The sequence below is a fragment of the Silene latifolia genome, chromosome X (genome assembly GCF_048544455.1).
Source record: "Silene latifolia isolate original U9 population chromosome X, ASM4854445v1, whole genome shotgun sequence".
Classification (NCBI taxonomy): domain Eukaryota; kingdom Viridiplantae; phylum Streptophyta; class Magnoliopsida; order Caryophyllales; family Caryophyllaceae; genus Silene; species Silene latifolia.
The window spans coordinates 111,547,328-111,560,177 of record NC_133537.1 but is presented as its reverse complement, the minus strand read 5'-3'; the positions used below and the strand labels follow the sequence as shown (position 1 = coordinate 111,560,177).

Below are 12,850 nucleotides of genomic sequence, written 5' to 3'. Positions count from 1 at the left end.
TCCATAATTGTCGGGAGGTGGGAGATTGTTAGGAATTTATTCCCTCCATTATGGAGTAGTATGTTTCATAAGAAACATACGTAAATGAATTTCTAACTGAATGAAACTTGCTTCATTGATCACTAGCATAAATGGTAGATGTTTCATGTAGTTATTAGCTTCTTGGAGTTATAGCTTGTCATAATTAGCTATAAAAGAAGATGAGAGCTACGTAGTTTTAGTATCCTCATTCCTCATTATATATCTATTGAGTGATCAATAAAATTCCTAGTGCGACTATAGTGAGGACATAGCCAATTTGGTGAACCTCGTAAATATTGTGTCCTTGTTATTTTTCCGATTCTTATTATCTTTATTATTGTGTGAGTGGCTCATACCAAAAATCCCTACAAACTGGTATCAGAGCCCGGTTGGGCAAACGAGGGAAGAGCGATCCATTAAAATTCACAATGATGGAAGGAGGTAGAATTTTGTTCGATAAATTCGATCGGAAAGATTTTGCTTTCTGGAAAATGCAAATAAGGTATTATTTGTATTCAAAGAATCTACATCTTCATTTGGAAGGCACTAAGACGGATTCAATGGAAAAGGAAGAGTGGGAAAAATTGGACAAGCAAGCGCTAGGTGTGGTGAGATTAACGCTGGCACGTAATGTTGCATTCAATGTGATGAGTGCAAAGAGGACATTGGACCTGATGAATGTCCTAGAAAATATGTATGAAACACCTTCAGCGACAAATAAGGTTTTCCTTATGCGAAGGTTGTTGGTTTACAAATTCAAGAAGGAACCACAATGGTGGATCATATTAACGATTTTAATGTGATCACAAGACAACTTAGCTCCGTAAAGATAGATTTTGATGATGATATAAAAGCATTATTTTATTATCCTCGTTACCTAGTAGTTGGGATACTACAGTGACTGCAATTAGTAGTTCGCAAGGACAAGAAAAGCTCAAGTTTGAAAATGTACGTGATCTAATTCTTAGCGAGAGCATTCACAAGAATGAATTAGGTGAGACGTCGGGAATCAATAGGAGCGGATTAATTGCTGATAGTAGAGGAAATAAAAATAATATAGGTGTTTATCGTGGAAAATCAAAGTTAACAACTAGAGGAGGTGCTACCTGTTGGAATTGTGGTGAGAGTGGACATGTAAGGTGGAATTGTCCAAATCCTAAGAAAAATGGACAACAGCATAATAATGAGGATGGAAATGCGGCGATAGCTGTGGAGGATGAAGGCGGTCTTTTGGCAGTGAGTGTCGAAGATCTGATTGAGTTTAGGGTATTAGACTCTGGTGTATCATTTCTCGCTTCTCCAGAAAAAAATTCCTTTCATAAATTTATTGGTGGAAGGTGTGGTACTGCTTACTTGGCAAATGGTAAAGCGGTGCCGATTATGGGAAAAGGTGATGTTGAGATACGTACCCCAACTGGGGGTAGGTGGGAGTTAACAGATGTCATGTTCATCCCAAACTTGAAAAAGAAATTGATATCTGTTGGAAAACTCGATGAAGCAGGCTACAAAGTTGTCTTTGAGGAAAGTTCCTGGAAAATGGTAAAGAAAGCTATTGTTGTAGCTCGTGGGACTAAGAGTGGAACTTTGTACACCACTGCAGGGTGTAGTGACATGAGTAGTGTAACTGCTGAAGGGATGAAGAATACAGTGGTTTCACGTGACTTGTTGCAGGATCCGAAAACTATGCATAGTGGGCCTTACACTAAGTACCGTGGAAGTAAAGTCGGTGGCTTGAAGGCGGAAGGTGGTCCGAGAATGCACAGGGTGAAACTGGCACGCTCAAATGTGTGCGGAAATTCAAGTAGTTTTAATAAGGTAAGAAAGGGTGTTTCGTTTAGGTGGGAGTGCACGCCACGGAAAACGATGAGTGAAGCCCGACAAGTATGGTTGCCTTTGGGAACAAAGTTGAATGGTAAATGGTCAAGGATGGGTAGTACCTTGGCGGGCTCTTGCAATTAGCATGAGCAAAGACATGGTCGCATTAGGTGGAGAAGTAAAGTTGGTGTTGCCTCCATAATTGTCGGGAGGTGGGAGATTGTTAGGAATTTATTCCCTCCATTATGGAGTAGTATGTTTCATAAGAAACATACGTAAATGAATTTCTAACTGAATGAAACTTGCTTCATTGATCACTAGCATAAATGGTAGATGTTTCATGTAGTTATTAGCTTCTTGGAGTTATAGCTTGTCATAATTAGCTATAAAAGAAGATGATAGCTACGTAGTTTTAGTATCCTCATTCCTCATTGTATATCTATTGAGTGATCAATAAAATTCCTAGTGCGACTATAGTGAGGACATAGCCAATTTGGTGAACCTCGTAAATATTGTGTCCTTGTTATTTTTCCGATTCTTATTATCTTTATTATTGTGTGAGTGGCTCATACCAGAAATCCCTACACAGACGATAATGATACCCATTCTTTAACATGTAAGCTATCAAACTTGCCGAACAAATGAAAACATAAAGGCATACAAAACAAACGTATGTGGACACCATTTATTCACATGGAAGAAAAAAGAATCACCCACATCACTTCCTAAAAAAAAAGAAATAAAAAAAATAAAAAAAATAATCAACGAACAAGTGACCCGAAGCCAAGTGAGAACAAATCTCCCCGGCTGGCGAACAACATCATCACTTTCCTCTAATCCCATACATTCATCGCACACGACACCGCCGTGTAGTGAATAAGAAATTTTAGAAAACATGTTTCATTATCGACAAACGACCGCCACAATTTCAGAGAAACATGTTTCGTGGTCAACAAATGACCACGCACTACGAGATTCGATGGCGTCGACGTGACTTACACACACCGCCTACGATTCGCTTACTAATTCACCAGCATCATCGACAAGTAAATCAGACGATGATAACGACACCGGATTCGACATCCCCGACGGTGGCACGGCTACCACACATTGGTCAGCGACCTTTTGAATTATGGTATTGGTCAGTTACACAACTTACATCTTAGAGTGAGAGATGAAACTATCAATTTTGGCGTTTTATTGTATCAAATCGCTATTCAGGCCAAGCCCAACAAAATAGATAGATCCATAACTCGGTGACCGTTTGATCTCATATCGTTCAGCCACTCTTGTAACTCGCTTTCACCGCCTTCGTATAGAACGGTCTAGAACAGATCTAGTTAGTTCACTCTACGAACCCAAGAATCAGTCACTTAGACATGATTCTCGAGGGCATGACCGACACGCATTCCCGTCTCTGGATATAGGAATGGCCGCCGAGAATGGTGATGGGAATAGAGCTGGCCACCAAGGCCAAGCGACAATATATATGTGGCAAATGATACACTTGGCGTCAAAATGAATACATGATTACAACTAGTGACCCCTGACAAAAACCAACAAGCCTAACATAGCGAAGTATCAAACATAATTGATTTTATTAAACAATAAAAATAATAATGTAGAGACACACCCTACATATTTAGAACACTGTGAATTTGACTATTTGAGGCATGAATCGAATAATTGTAGGAGCAGTAGCAAAACACATTTGCTCTGATACTACTGTTGGAAAATAAGGACACCAGTCTTAAATCCGTGCAAATTTCACGGGTATGCTATTTCAAAACTTTAATTATAAAAGTAATTTTAAGATAATTTTTTATGATAAGTTTAAACAACAAATCTAATAGTTGAGTTATAAAGTCATATTTAAGTTTTTAGTTTTTAATTACAAATTTCATTTGCAATTAACGTAAATAATGAATGAGGGTCAATTGGCCAGACGGTTACCATAGTATGATATATCCTCCTTTTGTTACATATATTTGAGCTACTAGTTTATCTTACTAGTTTTAAACCCGTGCAAAAAATGCACGGGTCGTAACTGTAGGCACTATTATTGGATACAAAAGCATGTAAATGAACGTGATTAAATGTGCAATGCGATGAAAATGTAAATAGTCCATAATTTGATATTCGACTTAATATAATTGAAATTACTAATTACTACGAAACGGAAAAAGAAATATGCTACAAATGTTATAGTACTAATGAAACTTTACAAATATTCAAAAATTTCTGTGTAAACTACGTTGGTTGTCGTATTAGATGTACGCTTGTTATTGTCGCAAATCAAAAGCTTCAGGCCTTGTTTGCTTGTAACCCTGGATATCGCGACATATAGTCGTCCATGATCAAGACCGGTCTTGCGGATAAATGCTCACTTGAGATAAGGACTGGCCTTGACTTTTGTTTATCGTCATCGCAAAACAAACAGCAATGGGAAATTGCCTTCTATTGAAGCGAACTGGAAATTTACTGGAATCTGAAGGCGTAAGTGTAATGCGGGCAATATGCACTTGATCACCTTTATGACTACCAGTTAAAACTGTACATCTAATTACGCGAGCCCCTAAATTTGTCACTATTAATCTGGTGCCATTGCATAAGCCACGTGATTGATCAATATTTCTAAGCAACATAACCATAGCACCTCTTTTCAATCTCAATTCATGGTTAGGGAGCCCAGGACATTTAATACTGTTCAAAAATTCTGTGGAGAAAAGGTCACGCTCACCTATAGTTGCATCATCTTTACTTACCTCATCAAAGCTTAAGTAAAGTCTCTCTGGCCCATCAATAAGTGATAACACATAATCATTTACATCTTCAACTATTTCATGAGTCGGTGCGAGTATTGCCCTTTCCTGAAGATAATCAGGGTCCCATAACCGATTTTGAAGAGCAGGATAAGTGATACCTACTATTGAGGCAATTGGATTTGTCACGTGTTGAATAAGTACATCGTCGGGGAACTCTATGTCAACTTCACCATCATTTGGACCCCCGGCCAACTTATCTCCAATTTCCAGAATCCACTCCGAGAATTTCCTTATCTCATCTACATTAGTTTCTGCACTTCCGACTTCTAAGCGCATATTTCTAGTCAATTTAAGCACCTGAAATTTATGACACGTCTTTAAAAATAAAAAGAAGGTAAAATGTTAATGAATAGAGTTTTAATACCCATTTGTTATAAAGTTTTGAACATACCTTACATGAACTCCACAAATATGACGAACAAAGAGACGCATGCACAATGTCAGCTCTGCTACCTTTTTGAACAACTGGTAGTGTTTGCCGAAAATCGCCACCAAAAACTACCACTTTACCGCCAAATGGTAGTGTTGCATTACGCGCATCTACAACACGCATCACGTCTTTTAAACTTTTATCAACGGCCTCGAAGCTATGTTTATGAGTCATCGGCGCTTCATCCCATATAATGAGCTTCGCTCTGATCAACAGTTCTGCTAAATCACTACCAGGTTTAATTCTGGGGCAAGTGGAGTTCTCGGTCACGTTTAACGGAATGCCAAGTCTCGAGTGCGCTGTTCTACCACCAGGTATCAACGTTGCTGCAATTTCGCTAGATGCAACGGACAAAACAGTTTCACCTTGACTTCTCAAGGCAGCACACAAAGTTCGCCATATGAATGTTTTACCAGTCCCCCCATAGCCATACACAAAGAACATCCCTCCTTGATTAGATGCAACAGCTTCCATAATTTGATTATAGACTGACCTCTGCTCATCAGTCATTGAAGAGAGTTGAGAAGCGTGTTCTGCCTGCAACGATTCTCTGTCATAAGACAACTCATCCATGACCAGCGTGTTCCCGTGATATGACGTTGTCGATGTATCCGGTAGGGGCATTCCTTCAAATCTTGCTAAGCTACTCCCATTTAACTGGAGTGATTCTTCGATGTCGATCAAAGCATAATTTTTCAATTCCTCCTCGGTTAGTTCTAAACCTGTAATGATTTTTGTAGTGTCATCATAACGTATTATTAAGTATTATGTTATATTTTTCATATACATACGTAAAAATTATAATAACTAACATCATGTGCAACGAATATAAATTAAACGAATAATAGATAAATCGTCAGATTTAACGATACCTGGGTTATGAAAAATACTGCGTTGCCTGCGAAGGATATCATCTGATAGAAGAGGCCATGTTTGCTCCCAGACTCTGATTGGCATGGCCAACGTCCCACTTAACAATAAAGTCGCAAAAAGATTTCTATGATAAAATCCGGACCCCCATTCGCTTGCTTGATTTATCGCATCAATGTACTCTCTGTCGTCACCGATTAAGCCAAAAGCATAACACGCTTCTCTATATGTGGGATAGGGAACGTCGTTCACCTTTCTTATGTCCTCATAGCTTTTAGGCCCCTTTACATGGTTCAACATCATTCTCATATAATATAATTCACCGCAAGTCGGTGGCACATGTTGCAACCTGCCTATCTTAAAATTTCTTTCTCGAAGGCACCACTCTCGCTTGCCTTTATGCCACACAAATTTAGTCGGAAATTGACAGTACAATAGTTCTTTAGCTATCTGCAACTCTTCCTTGTCACTACTATTAATCTTCATCCAAGATAGAAACTTTGACACTCCCATTGATGATTTACCTACGACCTCTCAATAGGATCTTCATCATTAAAAAAGACGCTTTGTTCGCCAGGAAGGTGAAACTGTAGCCTTTCGACGCCGGGAGTCCTATGATGAATGTCAAATGCGAATATTCTCCATGTAGCCTCACATGCTGAAAGGTACCTACAATCGTAGAACCGTTTAATTTCATCTACCTGTGAAGGATCTTCCTCATTGCGGCGTCTATAAGAAGACTGCATTGTCACTCGATCAGATCCTTTATTTATGTACTTGATAAGATATTTAATTGCTTGCGACTGGTTACACCACTCCACGTTGATATGTGCACGATACTTCAACAGTAATTGTGGATTATATGGAACAACAAATCCATTGCCAAGTTCCACGTCGTCCTTAACTATTGTTGGTCTGTCTTTACTTCTTTTATATACAGGATAACCGTCTTTGTCGACAGTTGTTCTTTCGATACACTTTTTGGGAAAAAATTTTGAGCATTTAGACCCAACCATGCATGGTGATTGCAGTCTTGCAGTCCCACAGGGTCCGTGCATCATGTGTGTAGCAACGATAGCATGTAGCACAGGATTTGAAACGGGATCAGGGATCTCCGCAGAAATGATTTTATCGATATCTGCAGCCTCGGGAAACTTGTCTTCTCGATGTAGGAACAATAGGATATGAGCATGGGGAAGACTACGCTTCTGAAATTCAATTGTATAGACCGTTGTGATAGAATTACGTAAATAATTTAGAATATATAATACGCCATAATAGAATATGTAAAAAAATATTAAACACGAAAGGTGAGTTAGTGCGTACCTGCTCTAACCCTACCAAATATATGACGCTCTTTGAAATCAATCATCAACTCATCAAGCTTAATATTGAACACATGACACAAAATATCTGGACGATCCTCGGGATTCAGACCCCTCTTACTAACAAACCGGGTGATTTCTGGCCACTTGGGATTACATGTAAAAGTGATAAATAGATCAGGATAACCGAACCACCTACAAATGGTCATTGTATCAAGGTAATTCACTCTCATGTAAGACCCACCTCCCACGAAAGAAGGGGGAACAATTAAACGACTGCCGGCGGAAGATGGCTCAACGTCCCCTTGTTCAACAGCTCGTGAAAGAGTATTGTAATTTTCCACGCGAAGTAGATCCTGCTTGAAGCGCACAAACAATAGTCTATGAGCTTCAACCGTTGTATATCCATCAACTAAGAACTCCTGAAAGAGTCTACGGGCTAATAACAATATTGGGTACTCCATAGACAATGGTCTATCCTGTATACGGAATGCAAACCACTCTCTGAGTGTTAATTTGTCACACGCATTTTCAGATTGGCTAATCCCAAGAGATTCTTCACCGTGAAGAATTCCCAATCGATAACCGTCTTCCCCACATGGAAATAATAACCGATATTGTAGGGCCATGTATGACGGGTGTAGCTCAGATATACGTTGTAACCTCCCGCATGACTTTTGAACAATAATATCTCGTTTATCCATGTTTGGACCTAAATCACCCTCGATCAACGCTGCTACCTCTGAAGCCGTTGAGCAATTATATGTTCTCCCGTCTGTGTCTCTTCTAGAGATGAGTCTGATACTCACCTCAACGTCTTCATTCGAAGACAATCTATCCCTAGCCATCTTAAAGTTCTTTGCAACGAGATTTTTCTCATCGACCATCTTTTGCAACGATTCTATCGGTTCATCGTCAAATCTATTCGGAGTATTTTGGCTGCATTGACAATGAAGTAATAATAAGGTAATTTGTTTTTCAATTCCCTAAAATAAATAGTAAACAATCGTTATTTTCAATTATGCGTTAAATTGAGATTCTAACATATTTGAATCGTATATCCAATACCTGAGTGCAGTTTTCCGATTCTCAACTTCTTCTTCAGTGTCATATATGTATAATCGACAAAATTTAGGCATTGTTCAAATTGACGGCAACAAACTTCCTATTCGGTGGATGTTTTGGCCTCTCATCCTGAATGTGTATGGACCTCGACCTTGATTGACGGAGTGATCAATCTTGCCACCCATGGATGTGAAGGAAAACATTGCGTTATAAGCTCGAATATTCTCAATAAAATGATTACTTAAGCGATGTTGTTTACTTAATAAACACTTTAGGAGTTGAGGCGGTTCTTTTAAACGTGGCAGCACAACTTTGCCATCAGAGCAACATAATGAGAATTTAGGGCATCTAGTACCCCTTTTCTTCTCCTTTCTTTCTTGATACCACATTTGTGCTCCACATTTCCTGCACTCGTATTCCGGGTCTCCAATATCCCAGTATCCTTCAAGAGCTGATTTATAAATGTCACCGTAATATGAAAACGTTAAATAGAATTTCATATAACTATTTAAATTAATTTGTAATACACCGATATGTCATTAAAAAAAATAACCTTCGTTGACCATATGGGACGATTGATTTGGTCGGCCTCGGGAACATTCTCCATTTGACCGAAATGAGCTTATTTCACGTCGACCGAGTAATTCTTGATATTGAAGAATTGAATTATCAAAATCATCATAAGTTTCACCGAATTCTGAACATAATTCTCTTACTAATCGCTCGACGGCATCTGATTCACCAATGTTACCTATGTTGTTACGTTATAAACAACGGATTACGATTCAAAACACACACCAACTAAAACTAATATGCATATCTGAATACTTATTATAATAAAAATATATTATAATTTTTTTTTTCAAATAAAATACGCAATAACTATTATTTTTAATATCAAATCTTTTATAGTACGTATTAAAATTATATATATTTGCTAATAAGGTTAAGTAAACTTACCTTGATCGATCAACTGAGAAGAATGAATTTCTTCACTGCGGGGTGCTTGCTCAGTTTGTGGTATCGAAGGATTAAAATCATCATAAGATTCACCAAATGTGTCACATAAATCTCTTACTAATCGCTGAAGGACATCTGGTGGAGTATCGTTACCTATGTAGTCATGATATAAACACGATTTAGGGTTTAGTTTGTATTGTTAGAATGATAAATATTTTATTTGTAATCACGGTCTTTTACGAACCTGCTGTGTTAAAGGTTGTCGTAGGAACAACATGAACGTTGGCAGGTGATGACATTCGTCTTACTTGTCGTCTTGTTCCACCTAATATAAAATAAGATGGAACATATTGGACAATATTAGTTTTTCTTTGTATAAAATAATAGATAATATATACTGGTATTATCTCACGCGATATAAAAAGAAATATAATAAACTATATATTACGATTTTTTATTTTAAAAAAAAAGGATATGCCGGGTTTGTGCCTTGATTCTGTTAGTCGCCGTTCGAACGACTATGCGGGGGCAACGCCCCCGAAACTTGAACGGTATCCGTATCTGTTATTGGGCTAGGTCTGTCTTGGGCCTTTATTAGGTCATTTTTTAAAGGTATATAATTAACAATATATTACGATTTTTGACCAAATTATAACCAAAATATCTTATATTTTGACATAAGCATGTTAATGAATTGGGCCGTCAATTTTTTTTATTTGTGTTGGGCCGGTGTACTAACATGTCCAATTGGGCCACCTTGTACATGCCGTCCCTATTACACAAACCACACAAACCCTATAATATAAATACCCTCTCCCTATTACACAAACCCTATTTTTCCTCCAACATTCACGCCGTCCCTCACTCACCTCTCTATCTCACTACACTCCGTCTAACTCGTCCCCTTTTATCTCTCTATACTATATTTCCTGCGAAATTCATTCAATTAAAATCATATTTTATCAAATTATACACTATATTTCCACCGTTTCATCATCATTTATCAAAATTTGAAAGATATATCATAAGTGTTCATAATTTTCGAGTTTTATATGGTCTTTGACATCGTCATACTGTTGTTTGTGGGTTTATATTCGCTGATCTTCAAACTCATCGGGTTAATTTTAGAGCGACTTACTTTGGTACGGTTTGATTTACGGTATTTTTCTTCTCTATTTTTTTGTTGGTTTGTTCATATTTATGAATCATGTTTTCATAGATCTGTTTTGAATATGAATAATTTATGTTTTTTGTGATTTTTTTCTTAGCAACAATTTAAATTCCTTATATTTGATGAATGAGTTGTATTTGTAATTAAAGCAATCAAAAAATTTCTGGGTATTTCTTGATTTTTAAATCCATACATTAATTTGCATGTTGTTTTTTTTCTCTATTTTCGTCATAAAGGGTCTATCTTTTTCGGTTTTGTGGATGAATTTTTTGGGATTGTAGTTTAATTTCTGACTTTGAAGTTTTGTTTCTGGGTTTGAGGATGAATTTCTGGGTTTGATTTCTGACTTTGAAGTTTTGTTTCTGGGTTTGAGGATGAATTTCTGGATATCAAACCCAGAAATTCATCATTCAAATTCAATCCTTCATACTTCAACCCAGAAAATCAACCCTAAACCCGAACCCAAAGTCAATCTCAAACCCGAATCCGGCTTTGACTGTGACCCGAACCCGTCTTTGACCGTGACCCGAACCCGTCTTTGACCATGACCCGAACCCGGCTTTGACCATGACCCGAACCCGGCTTTGACCATGACCCGAACCCGGCTTTGACCATGACCTGAACCCGGCTTTGACCATAAAGCAAAGTCAAACCTGAACCCGAACCCGGTTTCAACCCTGACCCAAACCCGAGTTTCATTTATTTCATTATGTTTATTTTTCTTTGTCTATCTATTCACTGTAATATGATTTAACATCCTATTATTGCTGTTGTGTTTTTGTAGGGTTTTGTTTGACCATGAAATTTCACTATGGATATTTATCAGCTGATTAAATGCGGATTATTCAAAGAATTTGAATTTATTATGTGAAGATTTTGACCAAAAAAGCTAAGTATCTCTACTCAAAGATTTTGAATTTATTATGTGGAGTTTCTGTTCATATTGTTGTGCATTTATATAAAACAATGGAAACGTGAATAGTGCTCAAAATAATTAATTAAGTAAACAATGTTGCAGAATCAAATATTTCAGTAAACATCATACCATAATATTTAATCTATTCAAAATAATTGAATTATGGATTAGTAGACATAACCATTAATCACTTACGTGTATTGCGTTCACTTGATCTATTTCGTCTCTTTTCACCCGATTTGGAACAACTTCCTCTTTCCATGAATAATTTTTTTGTTAACAAACCTTTAAATTTTATTTTCTAGAAATATTTTTCTATGTGATCTGATAGGCTTATTTATATTTTTTGTTGGCAGTTACCTAACTATGGTAGTTACATAGTAGTGCCTTATTTTTAGGAACATGGTGTTGTGTTGTGTGCTGAATAGAATGTGGGGGTGTCATTAATTAATTGTTATACTATTATTTTCTATTAATTATCTTTAAAAAAAATAGTTGGCTGTTAAAAGAAATGATTTTTAATTTAAACAAAAAGAACGTAGCTTTATATGATAGTTACTTGGTAGTGCCTTATTTGTAGAGTAATGGTGTTGTATCATGTGCTAAAAAGATAGTGGGTTATAATTAATTAATTATATTATAAATTTCTTTGTTTATAAATTTGTTTTCTTACTTTTAATTGGTGACATAAGGTGTGAGTATTATCAAAGATAAACAATTTAGACAACTGTCGTTAATAAAATTAGTAATAAATAAATTCATCAGTCACTTGATATGTATTATATTTTTTTCAAGGTGCGAGTATTATCAAAGATTAAAGTATTATTTTTATTATTTTTTATAATTAAATGTATTTAAATAAATCAGTCACATGAGGTAACATTATGTAATATATTTATTTGGAGGTGTTGGTATTATTAAATAAATTCATCCCTCGTTTATTATAATTAGTAATTAGTAATAAATAAATTCATTAGTCGTTTAATTTTAATTCAACTTATGTCATTTTAGTTTAACTAAAATTAATTTTCGTTAGTAATTATCACGATTTTAATAAGTCATTGTCTGTTTGCGAGCCAACTAAGTCTCTTCAGCTTATTATTTGAATTTTAATCAATCATTGCCTGTTTGTCCCACTTAACCATGTTTTTTCAGCTTCTTATTTTAAGTAGAATTAAATAGCTTAATGGACCAAACATAATAAAATGAGAATTTAATTGCTGTAAATTAATTTGAAATGAAATACAATGATTAATGTTTGCAAAGTACTGAAGTGAAATACATAAGTACTGAAATGAATTAAAATGCTTAAGGAATATAATTGAAACAATGCTGAAAGTAAATGAAATCTAAGAGTGAAAAATATCAAAATACTCAAATTGGACTAATTCCTCTAATCTTTTTCTAAGGACTTCAATCTGAAAGCGATGACATCCGCACAATCTGTTTCCC

At 36.3% G+C, this 12,850-nt stretch overlaps 2 protein-coding genes across 2 annotated transcripts; both read right to left on the bottom strand.

Moving 5' to 3' along the window:
* Positions 1 to 2,844: 2,844 nt before the first annotated feature.
* On the bottom strand, positions 2,845 to 6,474 carry LOC141618094 (uncharacterized). Its single transcript, XM_074435210.1, has 4 exons — positions 5,964 to 6,474; positions 5,053 to 5,813; positions 4,224 to 4,958; positions 2,845 to 2,958 (listed from the first exon to the last, which is right to left on the bottom strand). Exons 1-4 carry the CDS (start codon positions 6,472 to 6,474, stop codon positions 2,845 to 2,847), a joined length of 2,121 nt encoding a protein of 706 aa, XP_074291311.1.
* Positions 6,475 to 6,485: 11 nt separating this feature from the next.
* On the bottom strand, positions 6,486 to 8,425 carry LOC141618093 (uncharacterized). Its single transcript, XM_074435209.1, has 3 exons — positions 8,355 to 8,425; positions 7,288 to 8,225; positions 6,486 to 7,120 (listed from the first exon to the last, which is right to left on the bottom strand). Exons 1-3 carry the CDS (start codon positions 8,423 to 8,425, stop codon positions 6,486 to 6,488), a joined length of 1,644 nt encoding a protein of 547 aa, XP_074291310.1.
* Positions 8,426 to 12,850: the final 4,425 nt, after the last annotated feature.